At 35.5% G+C, this 25,381-nt stretch overlaps 2 protein-coding genes and 1 long non-coding RNA gene across 3 annotated transcripts in view; 2 read left to right on the plus strand and 1 right to left on the minus strand.

Annotated features, from left to right (window-relative positions):
- LOC121734087 (actin-binding Rho-activating protein-like) overlaps positions 1 to 7,429 on the plus strand; it is a 66,175-nt gene extending 58,746 nt beyond the window's left edge. Inside the window, exons 4-5 of the mRNA XM_042124500.1 lie at positions 4,390 to 4,482; positions 7,073 to 7,429. Of these exons, the coding sequence (XP_041980434.1) occupies positions 4,390 to 4,482; positions 7,073 to 7,186 (207 nt within the window). The 3' untranslated portion in view covers positions 7,187 to 7,429. The remainder of the gene's footprint in view (positions 1 to 4,389; positions 4,483 to 7,072) is intronic.
- A 9,776-nt stretch (positions 7,430 to 17,205) lies between these two features.
- LOC121734089 lies at positions 17,206 to 24,850 on the plus strand. Its single transcript, XM_042124501.1, has 5 exons — positions 17,206 to 17,227; positions 19,462 to 19,539; positions 21,902 to 22,061; positions 24,045 to 24,199; positions 24,721 to 24,850. The coding sequence occupies exons 1-5, from the start codon at positions 17,207 to 17,209 to the stop codon at positions 24,736 to 24,738; spliced, it is 432 nt and encodes a 143-aa protein (XP_041980435.1). The 5' UTR covers position 17,206; the 3' UTR covers positions 24,739 to 24,850.
- Positions 24,373 to 24,624, minus strand: LOC121734090. The gene is made up of 3 exons (XR_006036658.1): positions 24,605 to 24,624; positions 24,500 to 24,532; positions 24,373 to 24,400 (listed from the first exon to the last, which is right to left on the minus strand). It is a non-coding gene; the product is annotated as an uncharacterized LOC121734090 (long non-coding RNA).
- Positions 24,851 to 25,381: the final 531 nt, after the last annotated feature.

The following is a 25,381-nucleotide window of genomic DNA, read 5'->3' on the forward strand; positions in this document are numbered from 1 at the left end:
GAATGTGAATTGTGATCCCATAAAGTTAATATACCTTATTAACCCTAGATAGCTAACCTCCGTCGAATCGACTGGCGGCGCAAACTAATATCGCCATATCTTTTTGTTATCGCGTCTGAATATTTTGTTTCGCCTATTTAACTTATTTGCCGGTGAGGTCGTTACAGTGGCACTCTCGTCGTATAGGTAAGTGCCATACTTTTCGGTTTAAGCAGACTTTGCCCGTCGTTTCGACGGGTGGTTAGCTTTACTGTTAGTTTTTCTACTGAAGTGCGTGTATTTATTTTAGACGTAAACTGTGTTTTTTTTTTAATTTTTACCATGTTTCCATTTATTTAAGATGCTATAAATAATTGATTAAACCAAGAGCTTAGTAAAATAAAATATATTTAGAAGCGTTTTTTCTAAACAGCCGTCGACTATAGTACGCAGAGCAGTTATCGGGCCAAGCTTCTTTGTAGGGAATAGAGAACGAAGAAGAGTATTTTCCAAATTTTCCAAGAGAAAAACGGAAAAGAAAAACACGTGGGAAATGCTACTTCAAGAAAAGCGCATGATCAAAAGTATATTTTGCCATAATTGTAAGGTAGCAATATGAGGTGAACATAAAATAAATTTTTGTATCACATGTGCTAAAGAAAAGTAGTTTATTTTATTTTTTATATTACGTTTTATATTTCTATGTGCCATATAATGACAAAAAAACTGATTGTTTTGTTTTGAAAAGTTGAAAAACTTGAAAAGTTTGATTGAAAATGTTCCTATTTTTTAGAGGTCGAAGAATATTTTTTTAGTTTCAAAAGCAAATAAAAAATGTTAATATGGTTTTCATCTGTGTGAAAAATATGTGTACGTATACACTTACACAAGCATGATTGAACATGAATTCTATGAGATTAAATTGTCAACGTGCGGCACGTGCCGACTGGACGTCAAAAAAAGAGTGCTGCTGTCATACATATCACACCTCTCTTTTTACCACGCTGTGATGATAGAGACATCTCTCTTGCTCAGGCCTTTGTATATTAACTTTATGGTTCATATCATGCTCACAGCGGTACCCGCGCCGATTTGTCAGCTTGTTTCAAGTCGGCCTACTGGTTCTTTCTGTTATTGTGGCCATACTAGCAAATACAACCAAAATCCGACATGTTGCACACGTGACACGTCATATCAGAATATTGACAGAAACGTAAAACAAAATTTTTTGTTTACTGTGTATGCTGGTGCTGAATCTGAGTCTAGCATGAAAACATAGCAGTAAAATATCCTTTTCAATCAATATCTTACCTAAATTGGCATGATTTATAGAGAAGTAGATGACACCCGCGCCAAAATAGTTTATCGCGCAGGAACTGTACATTTTTCCGGGGTAAAAAGTGTCCCATGTCCTTTCCCGGGACTCAAATGTATCTCCATTCAAAATTCAGCAAAATCGGTTCAGTGTTTTAGGCGTGAAGAGGAAACCGACAGACATACACATTTTAGCATTTATAATATTAGTATAGAATTATAGACTTAGTCGTATTTATACGTGGGAGAGCCATGCTTCGGCACGAATGGGCCGGCTCGACCGGATAAATACCACGTTCTCACAGAAAACCAGCGTGAAACAGCGCTTGCGCTGTGTTTCGCCGAGTGAGTGAGTTTACCGGAGGCCCAATCCCCTAACCCCTACCCTATTCCCTTCCCTACCCTCAACTATTCCCTTCCCTTCCCTACCCTCCCCTATTACCCTATTCCCTCTTAAAAGGCCGGCAACGCACTTGCAGCATCAGAAGAGCTGCAAGTGTCCATGGGCGACGGAAGTTGCTTTCCATCTGGTGACCCGTTTGCTCGTTTGCCCCCTTATTTCATAAAAAAATAAAAAAAAATAAAAAGGTTTAATAAAATTTTATTATAATACTAGCTGTTGCCCGCGACTTCGTTTCATTCCTTTTTGCGTGAAAGCGTAACAAACATCTACGCTTTCACATATTTTATAATATTATTACATAATATCATATGTTTCTAAATAACGAGGTAGGTAATAATTATTACCTCGGTCTGCGTTTACCTTAAGACGCTCCCCCTATGGAGATGCCGTAATTTACCGTTTTTAGAACCTTATTAACTCACAATTTGAAAGCTACAAAATTATAATAAAATACAGCAATAATATTATATTAATGTTCCTTTCATAGTTATTAATTTTCTATTTTTGTTTTTACACTCATGATATCAGCTTCCAAAGTAATACCAATTTATTTAAATTCAAGCATACATTGAATTTAGTATCTCCTTAGTATTAAAAAATTACGGTTATTTGAAACACACGCCAATAGATCGACAATTTCATTAACTACATACCGGACGTTTAAATTTTTTTAGGTCAATTTGAACTAAAATAAGTAAAAAAATAGGATTTGGGTGCGATCTCGGCAACGCAGCAAACGTTCGCTCATGGGATGACCTTAATAAGTCATTTGTTACGCATAAATAAAATGTCTCGGGTAATTTATGACATACCTTTTTATCATGTTTAGGACCGTTTTGTTATAGGAATAATAAATTTGTTAAACGTCGTAATAAGCAATTTATGAATAGGGGCCTCTTCACGTTGGCGCATGAATCGGCAAACACACAGCGACTTTATATAAACCACACAGCCAAAGTCGATCACAAACACGAAACGGGCATAATATTTGTCTGCGTTTGCCCATGACATGTGCAAACGGGAACAACGGGCCTGCAAGAACCGTACATTTTTCCGGGCCAAAAAGTATCCTATGTCCTTTCCCGGGACTCAAAGTATCTCCATATAAAATTTCTTCAAAATCGGCTCAGCGGTCAAAAACGGTTAAGAGAAAAATGGTAACAGGCAGGTCTGACAGACAATTTCAAAAATAATATTAGTAAGGATATGGATCATATGGGCTTACATAACTTACTTCAGGTAAGTTATGTAGTTACTTAACTTCAGGCACTGACCTCCATTATACAAGTATGCTGGACTTATGATACCCTTTGAAATGACAGCTATTTTTTGTGCTTATTTGAAGCGGAATTAGCGCCCCCAATGCGGGGGAAGAAAACTAAATCTGACGTAAAAATGACGTTTGAAAGTCGCCATATTGGCGCTGATAGCAGTAGTGAGAGTACTTGGAACTAATACTAATGATGACAACCAATAACGATTAAGCGGCCATTTGCAATTTACGTCTTTAGTTCTCTTCCCCCGCATTGGGAGCGCTGATTCCGCTTCAAATAGGCACAAAAAGCAGGTGGATATCATAAGTCCAGCGTACTTATAATGGAGGTCAGTGACTTCAGGTAACACTGGTGTTGTTGAAGTTTGGTATGCCTTAATAACTGGAAAATCTACGCGTTATCATATTGAAGTGAAACCTGCAAAGCCTTTATGTAAAGCCTAAACAGGTGAAACCACGGAGCTAAAACAGAGTTTGTTTTGGCTTCGTGGGTGAAACCGTAAAGATGAAATTGTGCTGCGGCCATACATCATACGCCGCGGGCTTGGCGCGCGTGTTCGCAGTGAGTTTGTCGCGTGTTCGCCTCGTATTCGACACGTGTTTGCCGCGATCAAATCGCCTACGCCCTAAGATGCATCGTAGTGCCTAAACTATTCTGATTTTAATGAACGGGGTATCAAAAGGTCTGTAATAATGGTTGGGTGATACTGCATGCTATGTAATTTCCATAGCCGGATTATCTATTAACGGCCGTTCCCAATATTTGATCTATCTCTGGTTTTGCCCTACTAGAGATAGTAATAGCTCACAATTGACATAAAATATATGTCTCTAATGTCTAATGTGAGCTATTCCTATCTCTAGTAGGGCCAAACCAGAGATAGATCAAATATTGGGAACCGCCGTAAATAAAACTCAAAGGTGACTGACTGACTGATTGACATAGTGATCTATCAACGCACAGACCAAACTACTGGACGGATCGGGCTGAAATTTGGCATGCTGGTAGATGTTATGATGTAGGCATCCGCTACGAAAGGATTTTGATAAATTCCAACCCCAAGGGGTTCAAATAGAGGATGAAAGTTTGTATATAATAATACTTCTTAACACGAGCGAAGCCGCGGGCAAAAGCTCGTTGTAATATAGAGCTAACTACGCTATCGTTGATAGTCATCATTATAAATTACTTTTTTATATTTAGATTTTTGTTTGAAAATATATATTATAAACGTCAATAACAGAACTGTCTGTAGTATGAACTCTCTTAAACTAAAAGTATCAATATATTAATTACTTACGTGTTTTAGATTTTTCTCTTGCTTAATGTTTTTCTTAATGTTGTGGTTATTGTTATGGTTATTATTTAGTAACACTCTGTGCAATAAGATAACATAGTAAAATTCTGTATTCATTTCAGATATACACGGTGATATCAGACAAACTGGTGGGCCTCTTACTCCGGACGAGGAAACACCAACTCACCTACTTCGAGGGAGAAGTCCTGTTTCAGGTAATAAGGATTTTTTTGACTTACTCAATATATTATATTAACGGTTTGTGTATTCGTGTAGAAGTCAGCCGGTTAAGAGTAATTAATTTATGATAGTCTGTAACATGCAATATACTAATTAATCAATTGCCAAAGATGGTCGGACCAAGCGATTATGTACCATCGAGGAAATTGATTCCTAGGCAGTTGACAGACCAACGTCATTTGGTCGGATCATGTCAATTCAATGTTAATTGTGATCTGTCGGCTGAGTTTGACATAACGCAACCAAACTACGTAGGTCCCAACTGCCTCGGAATCAACTTCTCGGATAGTACTAGCCCGTAGATTCGCCCGCGTGGAATTCTGAGAACGACATAACATAATACGAGTATGTAACTCAGGAACACACCAATTTTTCTATCGATGTTAAATTTTTTGCAATCGGACCAGTAGTTTCAGAGATTACCTCCTGCAAACAAAAATACAAACTTTATCTCTTTATTACTTTAGTGCAAAGGTTCTTAACCGGTGGTCCCTGGAGGCATTCCAAGTGGTCCGCGAAGCCATCCTAATAATGTTATGTGAGAATTCAGAAGTTAGTAAAGAGTATGGACTATGCAGTCACAAAAATCACATTTAAGCAATTAAAATCTATAACTTTTAGATTTTTACCAAATAAAAAAGAGTGCTAATTATAAAGTTGTCCTTGTTTTCTTTATCAAAAAAATCCTTAGTTGAGGTAAACCAACTGGGTGGTCCCCGGCTAGACAAACATTTGGTAAAATGGTCCCTCATGACTAAAAGGTTAAGAACCACTGCTTTAGTGTATATGTAGAAATAGATATATAAATATAAGAATCCCTAAGACTGTAGGCAATAATTACTGCTGAATGCAAAAGGATGGTAGATCAGTCTCTTCATTTCCTGTTTTATTTCATAAAAAATAATTTAAATTATAATAAGCGTTACACGCGCGTAGATGTTACAAAAAAAATATTTTCAACTAAATTGTCCATATATTTTTTTTTTCGTTGAAATCAATTTCGTTGAAAACAATTTTAATTGAAACTCACAAATTACAATTAACCTCAATATCGCTAATAAAAAATGGAAATTTAATGAGAAGAATATTAATTATGATAATACTTAAGTTCAGTAATCTTGTCCTTCTAGGAGATGAGAACATCCTTCGAAATGTATGACACGGCATAATTTGATTTATATGATGACTTCCTTATCCGCTTTCCTTTTGTTTTAAAAATCATTATGGTGGCGGATATTTATTATGATTGACGTGTAATTTCTATGATAGAATGCACCATTTAAAAGAAAAACGGGAAAACTTCATTTTCATACCTTTGACCTTGAATAAAATTTTTGGCACAAGGAGGATCGCCGGGGACTTTTGAGGATTTATTTATAATGCTGTAATTAACGTCTCTACAAATTTTCAGCTCTATGCGAATTATTCCGAGGTCGAATGTTTAATTTTACTGGGTTATTAGATAATGGAGCTGAAAAGGACAAGGGGTGTTAGGCTTTACCATAAAGTTAATATACCTAGCGGAATAGAGAAACCAAGGCCTGAGCAAGAGAGATGTCACTATCAGTAACACTGCGTGGTAAAAAGAGACGTGTGATACATGACAGCAGCCATCTTTTTTGGCAGTGCCGCACGTTGACAATTTCATCTCATAGAAATCATGTTCAATTATGCTTGTGTAAGTGTATGCGTACACATATTATTACACACAGATAAAACCAATTTCGGTTACGTTTGACAGCTCGAGATTGTTGCTCTATTCCGCTCGGTATATTAACTTTATGGGCTTTACGGATTTCCGACATTTTAATAATAAAGACCTATAGAAAATCAGTCATTTTGGGAAAAGTTCTTTTTGAAGTACGTACGTTATTTCAATATATTTTGACATTCAGACCTAACCACCCGGACACATTTCTGTAACATAGGAGAGTTTTTACCGCGGGAGATGTACGATAACCGCGGGATAGTCTTTTTACCTGGACCAATTCGTTTCAATTTCATCTTCCAATCGGCATGGTAATACGAAAATATCTGAGTACAAAATTCTTGTTTATATTAATATCTATTAAAACTCAATCAAAAAGTCGTTTAGCATCTCTATTCGAATGGAACGACAGGTACATTAAAATTTGCATAGCGCACGTTCGTCCCAGGTCATTTTTTAAGTAATTAAAAAAGTAAGTAAATCATTTAATAAATAATGAATAAAACTCGTTTAAATAACAAAGTGACTATCTTTGGAAAATTATGTGTTAAAAAAACTAAAATTATAATCCAATATTACGTACAAAACTTCAAATTCAAGCTAACTTCTAACACAAGACATATGGGACAGTGTAGGCTCCCAAGTCCTTCACTAATAATAATAATAATAATTCTGTGTAGTAGACCGACTTTATAGTTGATATTGAACACTGTTGATATTGTGTGAACAATGTTGATATTGAACACACTTCTTTAAGTTTCCTTGGATCCAAACTCGGCTTGAACTAAAATAATTCCTTAACCAAGATAATCTCCATTCTTAAACAAGTTTTTCTAATAAATTCTTAAATTTTCCAGAAACGAGACGATGACGTGCCGGTATTCCTGCTACAGCCCATAGCTGATATAAGAGCGTACTGCGACAACAAGGCGCTGCAAGCCCGACGCTCCGTGTCTCCTATGCCACAGTAAAATATGCCACATAGTGTATGCCATATTATACTGTGTAATGTACGCCAGATGTGTATGACAATGGGAGTTTTGTTTGAGTCGATTTTTGACGCTTAGCAAGTTTCTGTATAAAGGCGGGATCGAACTGAAGCGACACGACACGACGAGTCACGAGACACTTCACTTTCATAGAATTGACATTTATGACGCTTCACGCTCCCCCTACGGAGATACCGTAATTTACCGTTTTTAGAGCCTTTAAGGGGTTATCTCATAATTTGAAAGCTACAAAATTATAATAAAAATTTAAAATACAGCAATTATCTTCAGTATATGAATGTTCTATTCATTAATTTCCTATTTTTGTTTTTTATACTCATGATATCAGCTTCCAAAGTAATACCAATTTATTTAAATTCAAACATACACACAGCATCTCCCTAGTATTTACAAATTACGGTTATTTGAAACACACGCCAATAGATCGATAATTTCATTAACTTCCTACATACTGGACGTTTGATTTTTTTAGGTCAATTTTCAAATAAGCTAAGTAAGTAAAAAGAATAGGATTTTGGCGCGATTTTGGCAACGAGGCAAATGTATGGTTAAGGTCGTTTGCTCAGGAGATGGCCTTAATATACGTGAAGTGTCGCGTCGTGTTGTGTCGCTTTAGTGCGGTCTCGCCTAATGTACCTAAATTGTGCATACTGGATTGGATTTAATATTGTGTACGTATACAATGCTAATCCAGCGCTGAAATCCAGTGATGCTAGTTCTAACTGCCCACTACACTACTTTCAATAAAAATAACCCATTACACTAAAAAGTTATATTTTTTAATCTGCATAATAACGTACCTTTATTGATTAAAATATGGATACTGGGAATATATGTGCACGCACACATTCGTAACAAAAAATGACGTGCGTTTATATGAAGTTATAGTACTGTTCTTATAATATTGTGTTTCAAATTTTCTTTAAGGCGGGGATTAATCTCAATCCAAAACTATAACTTTGCACACAACCAAAGACCAAGCGTATACGCATCGCAATAAGATTAATTTTAGCTTAGCATAAAACTGAAGTCAAACGAGCGGATTTTCTCTATTTTTCATTTTTTTTTTAAATATCTTTGGAAATAAACATTAAGAAACAAAATTGTTCGGTTAAAGAATTTTTAATATAGATTTACTAACAATTTATTCAAATAAAATGTATAATTATCCTAGTTAATACTTATATTTCGATGAAATAGATTTTTATCGGAGGTGAGTTTGTAAATTAATTACAGCCAAAGTATTAAGTTTTATTAAAATGTTTATGGTTTAAGGTATTTGAAATATTGTGCTTTATACCTCATATTTTTTAAAACTTGGTACTATATATATTGGAACTAGGTAAACCGGAAGTCGCGGAATAATAAATTGGGGTTTATCCTCGCCTTAAGACATTAGCCGCATGACGCATCACGCATGACTTAAAATTGACTCATACATAACACCTGTGAAAGAATGATATTGTGTGACAACTGAATGTTATAATATTTTATTCATATTGTGTTATCTAAAAGTGCTTCATCATTTCAGCATTTTGATAAAACAAGAGATATTTTCATAACATGAAATTTTTCGACTCATAAAAAATATAATATTATAGTCCGAGTTCCGCAGAACAATTTTTTTTATTACTATCAAGCAAAATTTTTGTGAGTAGCTTCATTTTGATAAGGTAACCAGCTGATTTTTTGTGTATTGATAGATTAATAATAATTATAGTAAAGTATATAATTTAAGAGTAACATTGTCCTGCAAATAGAACAATCCATATTTTAGGACCATCAAACCAAAGTATTAAATCCTTTATATCTCTGCTACCACTTTCAAGATTTTTCGCAAATAAAATAATTGTTGTTCATCTTATCAAAATGAAGCTACTCACAAAAAAATCGCTTGATAGTAATAAAAAAAAATGTTCTACGGAACCCGGACTATTACTATTATATGTTTTAAAATTAGACAATATTTCCAGGCCAATAAACCAGAAATGTTGATACCATACATAAATAATAAGAACCATTGTTACAAATTTCCTGGAAATAAAATATGTACTATTCTATTCTATTAGGTTGGGGAAAAAGTTTCTTCGCATTTTATATAAAAATTCAAAAGGTTTTTTTATAAAGTTCATTTTTAATTATTGACTTAAGTATATAGGTGTCATTTTTTTTGATAACTTTTTGCCATCTTGTTGGATCCCATTGCTATAAAAATTTTGGAGCTTCTGACGAAAAAAATGCGACAAGTGGTTTTGTCAGTCCTCTTGTGATGTCAACCTGACACTGCCTAAGGAATTCTGCAGCGACCGAAACAGGTGGAAATCTGAAGGTGCAAGGTCAGGACTATACCTACGGCGGACGCATTAACACCTCCCAGCCAAACTCCCGTAATTTTTGCTGTATGGCTAAAGATGTGTGAGGTCTAGCGTAATCATGGTGAAAAACCCACCCCTTCTGTTGATTAATTCCGGCTGCTTTCTCTCAACTTCTTGCTTTAATCTCTTCAGTTGTTCACAGTACAGATCAGAAACAATGGTCCTGCCTGGCGGTAACTCATAATGAATAATGCCCTTCCAATCACTCATTTTAACAATAAGAGAAACAAATGGATGGACATGGTAGGACTGCTGGAAGATATTTCTATTAGAGATAAGCAGTACCTGTTGTGTCGTCTTTCTTCTGTGTATATTTCATGTAAAAATTTGTGTGTGCAATAAACAGTTAAATAAATAAAATAAATGAAAATCTCACATTTACCTAATTTGAATTTGCAATTGTCTTCTGTAAAATTAAAACTTTTAAATGATACCAAAGTCAGCCAGATACAATTGGAATAGCCCAAGAGATTTTAAGACAAGTTCATACATATACATAGTTTACTATAATGCGAAAAGACGTTTTCCCCAACCTTTTATTATAATGTCTAGATTTGAAAGTCAAATTAGGTTGCTCATTCATTATTTTTTCAATTTGTTAAAAATGTTAAAATTATGAAGCACTTGGATGATTTAGTTTAAAGCAGAAAAGCACTTTATTTTTTATGTCTTTACAATACCAGCTAATTATAACAGACCATTTTTAATCCTAAATAATAATCTTAACAGACAGTCACGTACAATGCTCCCAAAGTGATAATGCGCATATAAATTTTCGTAATTTTTCGGCAACGGTCGTATTTCCCGAGCGTCGGTAGAGTCTCTGCAAGTATAAGTAAACTTAACTTTAAGAAAAACAGCACTTTGCAGCGACGTAGAGGCGCCTGACGTTGCTCATACGTTACCATCGTGGTAACGCCGCGATGGCTTCCCGGTGAGATATAGCACTTATTGACGGACCGGCGACAGCGGCCGCAGCTATATGATATTTACTTCTATTTCCTTTGAACAAGGTGCAAAATGCAAGTGCATTGTTTGGGGCTCTTACGTTTCATAGATTCGGGTGTTTTCGTGATTACGACAGCGAAGATTTCCATGCGAATTATTAATTTGGGAGTATAGTCTGTCAAGAAATTAATGACAGGCGGGAAATTTTTTAAATGAAATAAAAATTAAGAGAACTTTATTAATTCGAGATAAAAATGTGCAAGGTGACAATATTTAAAATGTAATAAGCGTTCTCTGTGAAAATACAAAGAAAAAATACACCTTATAAGCGTGATTACGTTTAGAAAATTTTCCCGTCGGTCATGACTTTCTTGACGGACTATACTGTATTATTATGCTGGCGACAAAAATTAAAAAGATAATTTATATATCCGAAAAGTAGCGTAGTTAAAATGAGGTCTGTAATTCTCACTTCTTAATAGTATTTTAGCTACATTTAGTTTAGGAATAAAAGAAAGATATTGTAAAGAAGGGACCTATTATAGTGTTTTGTGTACGTGTATAGAATTTGTTTCTAAGAAAAGAAGTTGTGAAGGAAATTATAGAATAACAATAGCTGCATTGAAAACTATATTTTTGTAACAGTCAAACAGGGCTCGGAACCGGTACTTTTTTTAACCAGGTTAAAACGCTCTTTAACCAGGTTTTTAGATTTAAGTGTTCGTTCGGAGCGAAATAGAGATGCGAGCGGTATTGCTCCTGAAATTAACCTGGTTAATTTCTCGCGGAAAGTAACTAGTGCAGTGATATCTTCTATCCCTTTCTAGTGCACCAGCTAATAGCCAATAGGCCATAACTTGTTTATGTGTGGACAATGAGTGATGGTCGTGGTGTGTGTGAGTGGGCGGGGCGAACATAACCGCGAACGGTTCTAACCGGTATTTTGAGCAGTGAGCAATTTTATTTTGCTCTTAGAACAAAATCAGAAATAATTTCGCTCCGTTCAGAGCGGAATCGAAATGAAAACGCTCTTTTGGAAATGTTGCGTTTCTAACGAACAGGATCGCGTAGATTAACCAGGTTTCCGAGCCCTGCAGTCAACTTGTAAAGTTCTTGCTACGATAGAAACTAAAAGAGAAAGTGTAAACTTACGGCCGTACTCGGTGTTATTTTAATGATTATTTAACTTACTCATTTGTTTTCAATTAAAGAAATTTAGTTAATTATGAGAGCTTATTCAAAATCTGCAAATAATTAAAATTAAGTAGATAATTATTAAATTTATCTATTTTTATTTAAGTACCTATATTGTTTATCTCGATTATTTATTTATATTTTTATATAATATAATTTGAAATATAAATTCAAAATAATTAAATGCTAGTCAATTAATTCAGCTCCACTAAGTTTTAGTTTTAATTAAGAAACTATGAGACTTATTACTAGTCTTTGATGTTTTAATTTGTTGTAGCCAAATCAGTCAATTTTATCATTTAGATTATAATATTTTTCACTCAATATAATTCCTTATAAGGCTGGATTTATATACGTCCGTCCGAACTCGCAATTTAGCGGCTATACCGCGAGATGATAAGCAAATCTATTTAAATAAATCGTCACATACTATATAATATTCATTATTCAGATAAAAATAGCTTATTTTCGTAGCTTTTCCCAATATTGCACGTTCAGAAAATCTCGTTAGGGAAGAGACAGGCCTCATTTTTAACCGACTTCAAAAAAAGGAGGTTATCAATTCCACGCGTATGTATGTAATATTCCCAGAACTGCCCAGTTTTCGTATATTATGTTAGTCTATATTAGCATCTGAGCAAATGTGCCAAATTACAAAAGTGTATGTATGTATGTTTTTATGTTTGTGTTCGCATATCTCTCGAACTACAAGTCCGACTTAAGTAATTCTTTTTTAGTTGTACTAGGTATTGTTCAATTTAGGGAATAGTGCAAGTTTCAACAAAATCGGTGCAGTAGTTTTTGAGATACGGAATTTTAATTCTCAATTACGTACAATTTTGAAGTTGGTCTTATCTTTTTAAAATACTTTTATTATTTGTCTCCAAACCAACTAGCAACATATTAGTTTATAGCTCCGATTAAACTACCTAGGTCTTAAGCAGACCAGTAACTTGGACCCTTTCGAAAAAAACTGTGTATTTTGTTTGTAATCTGTCGGCGTGGCAGCAAAACCGTTCGCCCTATCGCATATATACATCCAGCCTTAGAACCAGAAATAATTTCTGATGCAAAATGGTTCTGATTCTGACTCGCATAATATACATTATACGTAGCTATTCAACCCTGTGTTAGTGTGTGTTAGGTCAAGTTGTTCTTATGCAATATATTTCATAGAACGAAGGTCGAGATATTCTTGTTAGTTCCTGAAAACTTACATTTAAATTAAACTGTTCTATTATGTTTATATCAATATCATAACGCAAATACACTGCGATCACAATATGAGCACTTGAGCAGTAAGTAGTCCTAGCATAATTGAAGACGTAAGTGCAAGAAGTGGATAAGTAAAATTTTATAACATTGGGCAATATGGTAGTTCATTTAATTCCGTTTAATGCAAAAAAAAAAAAAAAAATTTTCAAAATAACCACTTACCCATTATCCACTTACGACTTCAATTATTATGACCAGAATTTCTATTTGACAGTCTCGACAGTAATATGCTTCTTCAAAAAATGCTCCAAGATCCAGTTATAATAATAATAATAATATACATAAAGCCTTAGTTGCGCTGCCCAACCAAAAAATATTTCAACCAATTATTAAAGGACAAGACAAGGCATACAATTTCAAATTAAATGTAATTAACGTATGAAATTTTATGACCCATCTTTTGGTTTAGACTTTAAGCTATAGTAATCTAATCTAGTAAGTTTTTGAAACCTAATCGTTTTTAAAAAGTCGTTGTTCCGGTTGCTTATGTTGTTAATAATCTAGTCAAAAGTGTACTTTTAAAGTCACAGGTATATATTATAATATTTTATGTTAAGTTTAAATATAAGGTATATAAATAATTATGTATTTTTATTTTACTATAAACTCCCATAAAAAACAATATCATAAAAGTTGTTTATGTTCGTCGTAAAATTAATGAACATAATTTCCTGACAAGTACAGAAACAAGGATAACAAACAATTGAGTCTACTAGAATCAAAAACCGCAATGTCCAATAATGATTTTATTGGACATTGCGGTTTTTGATTCTAGTAGACTAAATTAATGTTTTGTTTAACTTTGTGAATTGTGGTGGATCTTTTTCCATAAAAAAACAATCTCCGTTTATTATAAATCAATGCCACTTTTCGTTGTAATTTTATAACTCAAGAACACTCCAATACCAAATGTTTAGGCTTTGATTACTACCTATTTTAGTAAATATTTATGTGAAGTAGCACAAAATCGGTGGAGCGGTTCTTCATTTACCGTATTTTTGTAACAAATGAATTCAATTAATGGCGGATCATTTTGTTGGGGATTTTGATCTCAAATTCAAACTTTTTTCAGTGTTAAGAGTACAAGCAAGTTCATTTTTTTATTATTTCACTTTATAGGTAGCGAAGCACGTACTGGGCCGCCAGTACTATAAAATATTTCAATAGGTTATTACCTTAAGAGGATACACCAGGGGCTAGAGAAATGAAAAAAAAGTACGTGTAATATCTATAGCTGTCTCCCTTACCTCAAGCCTATACCGCAGAACGCGATAGAGACAACTGCAGAAAATCCAGAAAATCAACGATTCGTTGTCCCCTGATTCCTTCTCCAAAACTTAACCGATTTAAGTACTTTTTCCATTAAAGATTAAAAAAAGGCTTGAGCTGTGTTCCTATGTTTTGCTTTTTTTTTGTATAATCTAGCCAAATCTGTTTTCTGGACGTTTGAACACAGCGGAAAATCTGGCCATTTTTTTGGGTTTTTGAACGTTCATATCTTATTTAATAATTAAATTATGAAAAAAAAGAAAACATAGGGACATTGTATTAGTGGCCGTAGATATTCAGGAAAAAAATTATAACTCTACTAGCATTATCCAGGGAGGAAACAGGGGACAACGTTTGTATGGAAAAAAGGGCGGTGTGGACTCCTCTTAAAGCTTACTGCAATCTTAACAGGCTAGAGGCAAAACCAAGATTTGTTCGACGTTTGACAAGACGTGATAACGTTTAGTGCTAATATTGTGATCATTATATACTATACTAGCTGTTGTCCGCGACTTCGTCCGCGTGGACTTCAGCTTATAGCGCGCGATGTCAACAAAATTGGTGTCAAAAGCTTTTATAAAAAACCCTGTAAGTCATTTTTTAAAATTAAACTTTATATTTTATGCCAAATTTTAAAAAGCTTATTTAGCTTTTTAAAATTTGGCATAAAATATAGCCCCCAATTACACAACTTTACCCATAAACTATTTATCATTGATAGGTTAAAGGTGACGTCACTACATAGGTAAAGTACTGAGTAGAAATAACAATCGAAAAAAATCGAAACTTAAATATAAGATGATACCACCTCTTATAGAAAGAAGTTTGAGCAAGCATCAGCGCGATGTAGGAGACGCACAGCGCCATCTATTATGAATTTTGGAACTAACTTAATTTGAACAATTTTACGCATTTTCACCCCCTTACAACCTATGTCCTTTCTCAGGCTTTAGACTATCTGTATACAAAATTTCATTACAATCGGTTCGGTAGTTTTGGCGTGAAAGCGAGACAGACAGAGATACATTCGCATTTTTAATATTAGTATAGATAATACTTAATCTGTGATTGTGATAATATGACGTACATGCAATATGTCTTTGGCCGGATTATTTACGTATGTGCTAGTAGTGCCCTCTGCTTTTTTGCGCCTTTTTTACCAACTTAAAGAGTATTCTTCTTTTATACATCTTCCTCGGGGGTAGGAAACTAGCGAATCGCTAGCCGCATGCTTTGAAAGTTGGCTACGGCTAAGAAATATGAATGAATATGAATTTATTGTGTTCTGAAAACAAAATCAACCTCTGGAGCATGAAAAATAATAACACAATGCAACTTAGGTTCGATAAAATTTTAATTTTTATTTGTCAAAGAAATTAATTTTTAGCTTTACTCTAGCATAATAGTATGTGCTGTATATTATCATAACACAATATAAAATCCTGGAATGATTATGTGAACTACTATTCAAACAAGTGTTTTATAGTATAATATTTATCCAGTCAAGGCCACGTATATTGGATCTCGCCTGCGAAGCCTTCTTTGAAGCCTGTCTGTCGCCGGTCTGCAGTTTCCATTAGCTTTTCCAATATACACGACATTATTCAAAGAATGTGGATTATAGCGAATATCTACACTAATATTATAAAGAGAAAAGATTTGTTTGTTTGTTTATATATATTTGTAATAATTAATGATAAATTGGCGCAGACCTTAGGGTCAATTTATAATAGCGCAGAGTCGAAGCGAAGCGAAACGGATTCCCAAAAACTGAACACAGAAAATTAAATCTTAACTCCAGAGCGTAACGCATAATATATTGCTTCTGCGAGGCCAATCAGCGTTGGTCGGGCGCATCCACGCGAATTCGCACGGATGCGCGCGCCTTTTTAAATTCTCAGAGGTAATAAAGTGCGTTAACGCTTTGGAGTTAAGTTTGAATATTTTGTTATATTCAGTTTTAATAATTCGCTTCAATGCGCTCCGACTCCGCGCTAATATAAGTTGACCCTTATTTTGAAACAGAAAATGTCTATTGATGTTCAAATGTGATAATGATGAGTAACAAATGAATCCGAATATTATAATGGTAAGCCTTTTAAATAAATTGAACATTTTGTGTAACCGATAAACATCGCTAATGGCGTGGATAAAATATTCAGTATAGATTGAAAACCGTAAAAGTGCGCTCGTTTTGAGGGTTTTACAACATAAAATGAAAAGTGGAAAAGGCATGAACGTTTTACAAATTATATTCGATAAAATGAGCACTGCTTTATTCATATTTGGAATAAATCGAAGCTTGTATTTACACCAATTATCTAATAAAACAAAACTAGCGTACTACACTTACAGTTTGGTTTGTGTGACGTTGACTTTATACTTTTTAATTTCGAACTGGCCAGCACTGAACGGGAACAAACCCTTCAATTGGACTATTATGACGCTGAAATACATAGTCGCAGCGATCTTTGGCGTTTTTAAGAACAACGATCATTTCAACAAATCCTACTTCAGAGCCATTAAAATATCGTCCTTCATTAACAAGAATGAGTATTTCATCAAGTATAGCATATTTTTAACTGTATTTTTATCACTGGAATTTATTAATCTTTTTACATCTCTATCCTATGAGTTAACGAAAAAAGATTTGCATACGTGCATTCTATGGCTGTTGATTATGTTGGTGAATATAGACTGTATTTGGACGTACTCTATATTTTATATTATGAGTTGTAAGCTATACGATGTGTACAGGAGGTTGAAAGTCAGTAGATCGAAACTAAGCGATGGCGGGGACACTTGCAAGGGACCTCTTTTTATATTGACCTCGAAGTATATAACTACAAACAAGAAGCAGTACATATTGAGTAACTTGTTCAGTGAGTACCGGCGTGTGGTCCGAGCAATAAAGGCCTCTATGTGGACGATCAAACCTACGGTAAATATGCTATTCCTGATTCACAATGCTGCTTCGATAAATTTCTTGCATGATAGATAAGGGTCAATTTATAATAGCGCAGAGTCGAAGCGAAGCGAAGCGAAGCGAATTCCCATAAACTGAACACAGAAAATTCTACCAGAGCGTAACGCATACATTACTTCTGCAAGGCCAATCAGCGTTAGTCGGGCGCATTCACGCGAATTCTCGCGGATGCGCGCGCCTTTTTAAATTCTCAGAAGTAATAAAGTGCGTTAACCTTAACTAGGTTGAATTTGTTATTTTCAGTTTTAATAATTCGCTTCGATGCGCTTCGACTTTGCGCTAATATAAATTTACCCTAATAGGCGTGCGTGCCCTGCGTTTGGCATTGTCCAATAACCGCGCGATAAGTTTTAGACTCTACATTATTGTAAATTCATAATACTAATATAATAAATGCGAAAGTGAGTCTGCCTGTCTGTCTCTCTGTTTTCCTGTTTACCTCTTCAAGCTCAAGCTTTTTATCCCGGAAAAAATATGTACTGTTCTCGTGTTTAAGAGGGCGACTAACCCCAAAAATCAAACATCGTCCTTCTCTCTTCACACTCACGCCCGTCTTTCACATGCCAGGTGAAAAAGAACGACGCGGATTCATCGCCAAATTAGTTTTTTCTCAATAACTCGATAAATATACAACATTTTAAAAATACCCTAGGTCGATCTCTCAATGATAGAATTGTATACAATGTGTTAAAATATTAACTTAGTTCAATGCACGGTTATTGCAATAAATGAAAAATTCGTGAAAATTAGATGCGTCTTTGTGTTTTTTTTCTATCGAGAAAATTTTAAGATATCGTGTTTTTGCTCAGATCGAATTCTCGGAAATATAATGTAGTATCTAATTTTGGAAAATGAAACAATTCAGGGCTTATTATAAATGAATTATAAAATCGACAATTTAGAGTTAGTCGCCCCCTTAATACATATAAACTAATTTTGTCACAAAGAAGTAGCGGACGTCGCGCGTCGTCTAGTTAACATTTTGTCAACAATATAATATTACATTTGAGCAATTCGCAAAGATGTCGGTCTAGTTGTTTGAAACCTTCCAAGAAAGCGCTAAAGTACTAAAAGGGTTAGTGTCTAAACACACTATGCCGAAGATACGCGACCGAAGTTCCGTAGCCGATATAACGGTCCGACGCATTCGGCTGATATGACATACAATAAGATACGCGGCGGAAATTCAGTGGCGTAACTACTATGTCCGAGTATTCAGTGTCTCGAGTACGCCGCCGAATTGACGCCGAAAAAAAGAACATAACCGCTGAATCGCTGCCGAACTTACGCTCGACCGAAGTTCGGCTATATACGCTATAAAGCGACGTAATTTCGGCATGGTGTGTCGTCGGTAATTTAAAATATGCAGGCGTAATCTTGCTGTAATGTGTGTTTAGACACTTACTTGTAACTTAATTACATTTAGGGCCTGTTTCACCACTTCCCGATAAGTGCCGAATAAGCTACCATATTATGTGCAATGTGTGCAATGCACACGGGCGCCATCCTCTAGGGGCACCAAATCGTCATCTATAGGAGCGCCAAAACCAAGAATCCAAAAAATTTTACTGGCACACGTGGATTTTTGCACACAGGTTTTAACTTGACAGGTAAAGTACGGTATGGAGAATCTGTCAAAAAAGCTGTGAATAGCCTATTCGGCACTTTATAAGAAAGTAGTGAAACAGGCCCTTAGTGACACAATTTTAAGCACTAAAATCCAAGATAATATAATTATTTTAATTGTACCAAGTTCTGAGACCCGCTTACAGTCTCAAGATTATTTTAACATTAATAACAGTAATACTTTTTAACAAGTGTTTAAGATGAAAAAAATCTGATATTTTGATTCTATGAGACCTACGTATAATATAAACTATATGAGACCTACTGCTAACAAGCCGCATAACAAGTGTCATATTTCTTCTGTTACAATATATTTTTTACTTGAGTGCTACGTTTATATTTCTGGAAACGTCTTTATGTGTAAGCAATAAATCAAATACACATCAAATATATAATAATAATATCTCAATACACAATATATCTCGTTATTTTCTTACACCTTATACACAGAATGTGTGTAATAAATAAATTACTCATAAACTGATTCCGCAGTAAACTCGAATATTTTTCAGTCCAAAATGGTTGAATATATTTTGATTGATAGAATTTGTAAAACTTTTCAGTTCATCTTTTACCTCGTGACTGTATTGCTGTTCACTTGTAGCAACATCGTGTATGGTATCATCGAAATGGGGAATAATGTAAGTACCTAAAAATATGCATCAAAATATCAATATACATTAAGATATCTATATCTAATAATAAGCATCAAAATATAATGCAAAACTCGGTTTTAACCTATCAACTCCCACGCGGACCGCGATAACAATAGATTTCCAAGAATATGCGATCGAAGGATTAATGGAGTGAGCACACTGAGACGGGCCGTGCCGGGGCTCATTGCAAAAATCTTCCTCCATACAATTTGTATGGAAGAGGATACGCGTATCGCACACTGTATCGAGGCGCAGCGGATTTCCGCTTCCATACAAAATGTATGGAGGCGGATTTTTGCGTTGAGCCCCGGCACGCTGAGCCCCGGCACGGCCCGTCTCAGTGTGCTCACTCCTTAATAGGGAATATTACGCATAGTTCGGAACATACTGTGATATGAGCACATATACAATTTCTTTCTAACTCTAAATACCACTTTATAACCTAAGGGGGTCACCAAATGGCGGACCGCCGTCCGCATCCGGACCGCCAACCCATTGTGTGCGGACCAAGCATATTCTTCTCTAAAAATTAATATCAATTTAGACATACTGATGAACTGGTAGTATATTTTTTAAATGTGTGGACCGCGGAGGTCATTTTAATTCCTAAAACGGACCCCGAGCGAAACTAAGTGGTGACCTTTTTTTTTTTTGACGCGCAGGGGAAACCCATCATGGGTGCCCCGGGTTGGGGATATGCCTCAGTTAGCTGAAGCACCCCGGGGGTATGTGGGACTCTTACCCACTAAAACCACCTGCGGTTTGCCTTCAGCCGTATACGGAGGAATGTCCTGGATCTGTCTAACACAGGACTCCCTCCATGACCGGCCGGTCTGCCTCAAAAGAGACCGGACTTCCACCAAAGTAAGGGAACACTCCGGCAAATGGAAGCGTTCCCCTCGGCGCCGGGACTAGCTAAGCCGGGCAGGTTCCCATCCTTGCCCGGAGCCCCGGATTAGACGGAAGTTTGGAGGTTCGCGTAACGACGCCTCCGCACTCCCGTCCTACGCCGGCGGAGCGGAACGGAGGATGGGTCATCCTCTCTGTTCCGCTCTGCGGCCTCTTTCTGCGAAAGGACGGTTTCGCAGAAAGAGACCGCCTGCCAGGCCTTATCGTTCTCGAGCAAAGTGGTGACCCCTGACCTAGGATTACGTGGTTACGTGCAACATCTTGTAACGTTCTTTGTTGTATATTCTAACTAGATGACGCCCGCAACTCCGTTGTAAGTAAACGTAAAAAAAAACAAAAAGTATCCTATGTCCTTTCCCTCGTCTCAAAGTATCTCCATGCCAAATTTCAGCAAAATCGGTTCAGCGGTTTGGGCGTGAAGAGGTAACAGACAGACAGATAATATTAGTAAGTAAGTATACTTACTTACTATTTTTATATTTTAGTATGGTTAAACTAAAATTGTCGGAAATGAGAATAAAAACGAAAGAAATATTTTAACTAAAAGCTTTATACTTATTTTAATTTTTATCAGTTTAAAGGTCTTCTCAATGGTAGCGGACTGCGGAAATAATAAACTGATTATTCAGTCTAATCACGATGCATGTATAATACAATTTTGACTGTGTTATCTCTGTCTCTTTCGTGCTTTTTATTCATGATAGAAAAGGCATTATAATATTTAAGCAGTAACGCAAACTAGCGTAGATGAGCATATTATTAATAATAATAAATTATTATAGTATTTTAAAAACATAACTCAGCTGACTTCAAAATTGTACGTAATTAAGAATTGAAATTACCTATCTCAATAAAATTAAATAAAGAAATTTGAAAAAAACCACGCCAAACAACTTTAAAAGGTAATGAAATAATATTTACTGACTTTAAGTTTAAATGATTCCTAAGTGTAAAGTGATATTTTAGTCCATAATTATTGTTGTCACGGTGTGTCGGGGGACCGCCAACAGTGACTTAATTTGCATTTTGTATCGCCAAGTCACTGATTGTCTCGTTTCGGTTCGTTGTGAACTGACCCTTAAACTATAATGTTAAATGAAATCTACATTAGCGGTCCCCCGGCACACCTTGACAACAATTATGGACTGAAATATCACTTTACACTTAGGAATTATTTAAACTTAAAGTCAGTAAATAGTATTTCAACTGAACCGATTTTGATGAAACTTACAGTATTCCCTAAGTTACACAATACCCAGTAAAGAAAATAATCACCTTGTAGTTCCGGAGATATGCGAACACAAACATAATAAAAAAAACATAAGTACATAAGTAGGTACGTAATATATTATAGCTCTGGAAATATTACATACATACGGGTCGAATTGATAACCTCCTTTTCTTGAAGTCGGTTAATTAATATGTTCAATATTTTTAGATCAAATTGACGTTTACACTGTCAACGATCCTGCTCTTCACCAACATCCGATTCAAAGCACTGTTCCTCGTGTGGATCATCTGTTTCCAAGGAGAGGTTTTGAAGAATACGGATCTGAAAATCAAGACGTTGCTTACCGAAATATCGTTGGGAATTGACGGTACTTAGTTTTATTTTACTTATTCAAATCAGCCAACGTAATTCCTATTATAGGACAAGTAAGTGGAAGTATATTATTTATTGATTTTATTAGCCTATCCTACTGTGATAGAAGCGAATGAAATACATACATTGAATGAAAGAAATTACTGTACCTATTACCTATTAATAAAGGCATCTTCACACAGTATAGTGGTTTCAAATTTTAAATTGGTTAGCGTTGGCACTAATGTTTCTTCTGTCCCTCGGCTAGTAAGCGTTAGTTATACTATAACTTAATAATCCAATGATAGAGATACTCATTTATAGCACATAGTACATATTATTCATAAATAAAGTATCGTCATCGATGTTAAGATTGTCTGCTACCGCCCACGGAAATAAAATTCTCAATAGAAAAACCAAACAAATACTATCGACGCTGCACTTCTGCACTCTGTCTGTATTTATTTTAGTCTGAACAGAAAATAAAGTTTGCGTGTGATTTTTCTCTGACTTGTGAATAAATAAAAATAACATTATAGATAACACTGGTAAAGTTAACCTTAAGCTTCTTTCTGGCTTAAATCCGTCCGTTTTTTCCGTTTTTTACTACATGCATAATTATGAATGTACATACGGTATATATACCCAAATAGCAATTTTTACAATTTTTGTCTGTCTGTATGTCTGTCTGTTTGTTCCGGCTAATCCCTGAAACGGCTAGACCGATTTTGACGGGACTTCTATTGGCCGATAGCTGATGTAATAAGGAGTAACTTAGGCTACTTTTTAACCGACTTCCAAAAAGGAGGAAGATATCTTTTACTTTTTTTATGTTTTACTTATATTTTACTCCGCCGTTTGTGGATCGATTTTCAAAATTATTTTGTTGTTGCATAAGATTTGGTCCATTTTGTTGACGCGGACTAAGTCGCGGGTAACAGCTAGTAATAAATAAATAAATAAATCTTTATCTCAACCCATCAACGAGTCATATTTTTACATTGCAATAATTAATCTAGAAAAACCTTTTTTACAAAACGAGATGTTACAAAAATCGGCCAAGTGCGAGTTGGACTCGCGCCCGAAGGGTTCCGTACCAATACAGAGCAAAAATAGGCTAAAAATTGTATTTTTTGTATGGGCTTAAATTTTTATTTTATTTTAATATTATTATTAAATATTAAATTACACATATAAAGCAAGAATGTGTGAAAAATTCAAGTGCCTATCTCTTACCATTATTGATATAGAGCGAAAAAGGCCAAAAAAATCACGTTTGTTGTATGGGACCCCACTAAATATTAATTTTATTTTGTTTTCAGTACTAATTTGTCATTATAGCGGCAACAGATATACACAATCTGTGAAATTTTCAGAAGTCGAGCTATAGCGGTTCTTGAGCCTGGCGACAGACAGACAGACAGACAGACAACTAAGTCTTAGTAATAGGGTCCTGTTTTTACCCTTACGGGGTACGGAACCCTAAAAAACCACATCGTTACAATAGCCTCATGACAAGAGTCACGATTTTAAATTATTTCATCTTAAATTATGAATAAAATTAAAAATCTTGGATTTCGGATAATTCGTCGTCCCGAATCTGAAATCTCGTTAGATAGAGGCGGTGTAAGCGTGGGCGATGTGGGCCACCGCCTACATCCTCGCGGTCCAAGGGCGCCTTGCCCCCTTTAGCTACAAGGATTAAATTTTCTCTCTACTATAAATTCTTTCTCTCTACAAAATCTGTCCTCTTACGTCATCCATCAGGGGCCTCACAAAGTCTAATATATAAAATTCTCGTGTCACAGTGTTTGTGCGCGAAATCCTCCAAAACGGCTCAACCAATTTTAATGAAATTTTGTTAGGCCTGAGAAAAAGTTTTTATCTACTTTTTATATTGCTACTAGAAATAATTTATAAAGTAAAACAATTTTGCCAGGTCAGCTAGTATCTCTATATTATCTTGCTATTGCTTGCTTACTTTCCCTCGTTTTTTCAGACTTCAACCCCGAGAAGCGAGTGGCTACCAAGTTCCTTCGCTACCTGGAGAAGAACAGGAACAAGCTGCGGATGTGGAGGATCATTAACATTGAGCTGCGGTTGTCCTGGCTCTGCTTTATGAAGTTGTTCGACTTCACGCTGCTCGTGATACAGGTAGCTCAACTGTTTGGAATATAGAACATCCGCTATTTCCTGGAGAAGAGGAACAAGTTACTACGCTACCTGAAGAAAACTAGGAACAAGTTACTACGCTAAATGAAGAAATCTAGGAACAAGTTACTACGCTACCTGAAGAAAACTAGGAAAAAGTTGTTACACTACCTGAAGAAAACTAGGAATAAGTTGCTACGCTACCTGATGAAAACTAGGAACAAGTTACTTTGCTAAATGAAGGAAATTAAGAACAAGTTACTACGCTACTTGAAGAAAACTAGGAACAAGTTATTTTGCAACCTGAAGGAAATTAGGAACAAGTTACTACGCTACCTGAAGAAAACAAGGAACAAGACGCTACGCTACCTGAAGAACATTAGGAGATTTGCTCCTAATTTTAGCCACCTGGAAATAATAAGGAACAAGTTACTACTTACCTGAAGAAATATTCACTGAGCGGCTCTCCTAGCTTTGCTTTATGAAGCTGTTTAATTTTACGCTACTCGTGAATCATGATACAGTTAGCTCAAATGTTTTGAATATAGAACTTTCGGTATTTCCTGGAGAGGTGAAGAAGTTACTTCACTACCTTAGGAAAACTAGGAACAAGTTACTACGGTACCTGAAGAAAATTAGGAATAAGTTACTACGTTGCTACCTAAAATAAATAATAGTTTAAAAACACAAAAAAATCACCCTTATTTTTTTATATTTTAACATGTTGGGTATTATAATCTGTGCGTGTCATAGAGTAAAGACGGCTAGTAGGTAAAAACGTTAATATACCTACGCCAATCAGCTGATCGATTCGGGAACGTTAAAATTTACGCGCGTACGTCAAGGTCGCTGATTGGCTAATTGTTCCCCAAATTTCCCGTTATCCTTGACATTTGTAAAATTTGAATATACGCTAAATTTCTATCACTGAGGCTAGACGTATTATTTCTCTCTCCCAAAAATTACTATCTCTACAGTAGAAAATCAGTCGAAACTAACTTTCTTCGCACCTAATCGTTGCTGCTTATCACTGGCGGCAACATACTGGACCTTCAGAGCCAAATTATTCAAAAGATTTGGGCATCAAATCCGAGCAGCGACCTTCGGACTACAACGGAGACCAGAGCATCTCAGGTAGAGTACCAGCTGACTGCCCCTGCGGCGACTACTTCACGTGAGTACCCC

Source organism: Aricia agestis, chromosome 15 (assembly GCF_905147365.1).
Source record: "Aricia agestis chromosome 15, ilAriAges1.1, whole genome shotgun sequence".
In the NCBI taxonomy this organism is placed as follows: domain Eukaryota; kingdom Metazoa; phylum Arthropoda; class Insecta; order Lepidoptera; family Lycaenidae; genus Aricia; species Aricia agestis.

Excerpts from the sequence above, each read along its gene's own strand:
- LOC121734089 (XM_042124501.1), top strand. The coding sequence starts at position 17,207 with ATGTGGACGATCAAACCTACG. Across the intron at positions 17,228-19,461 it reads TGTGGACGATCAAACCTACG|TTCATCTTTTACCTCGTGAC; the intron begins GTAAATATGCTA and ends AAAACTTTTCAG. Across the intron at positions 19,540-21,901 it reads TCATCGAAATGGGGAATAAT|ATCAAATTGACGTTTACACT; the intron begins GTAAGTACCTAA and ends CAATATTTTTAG.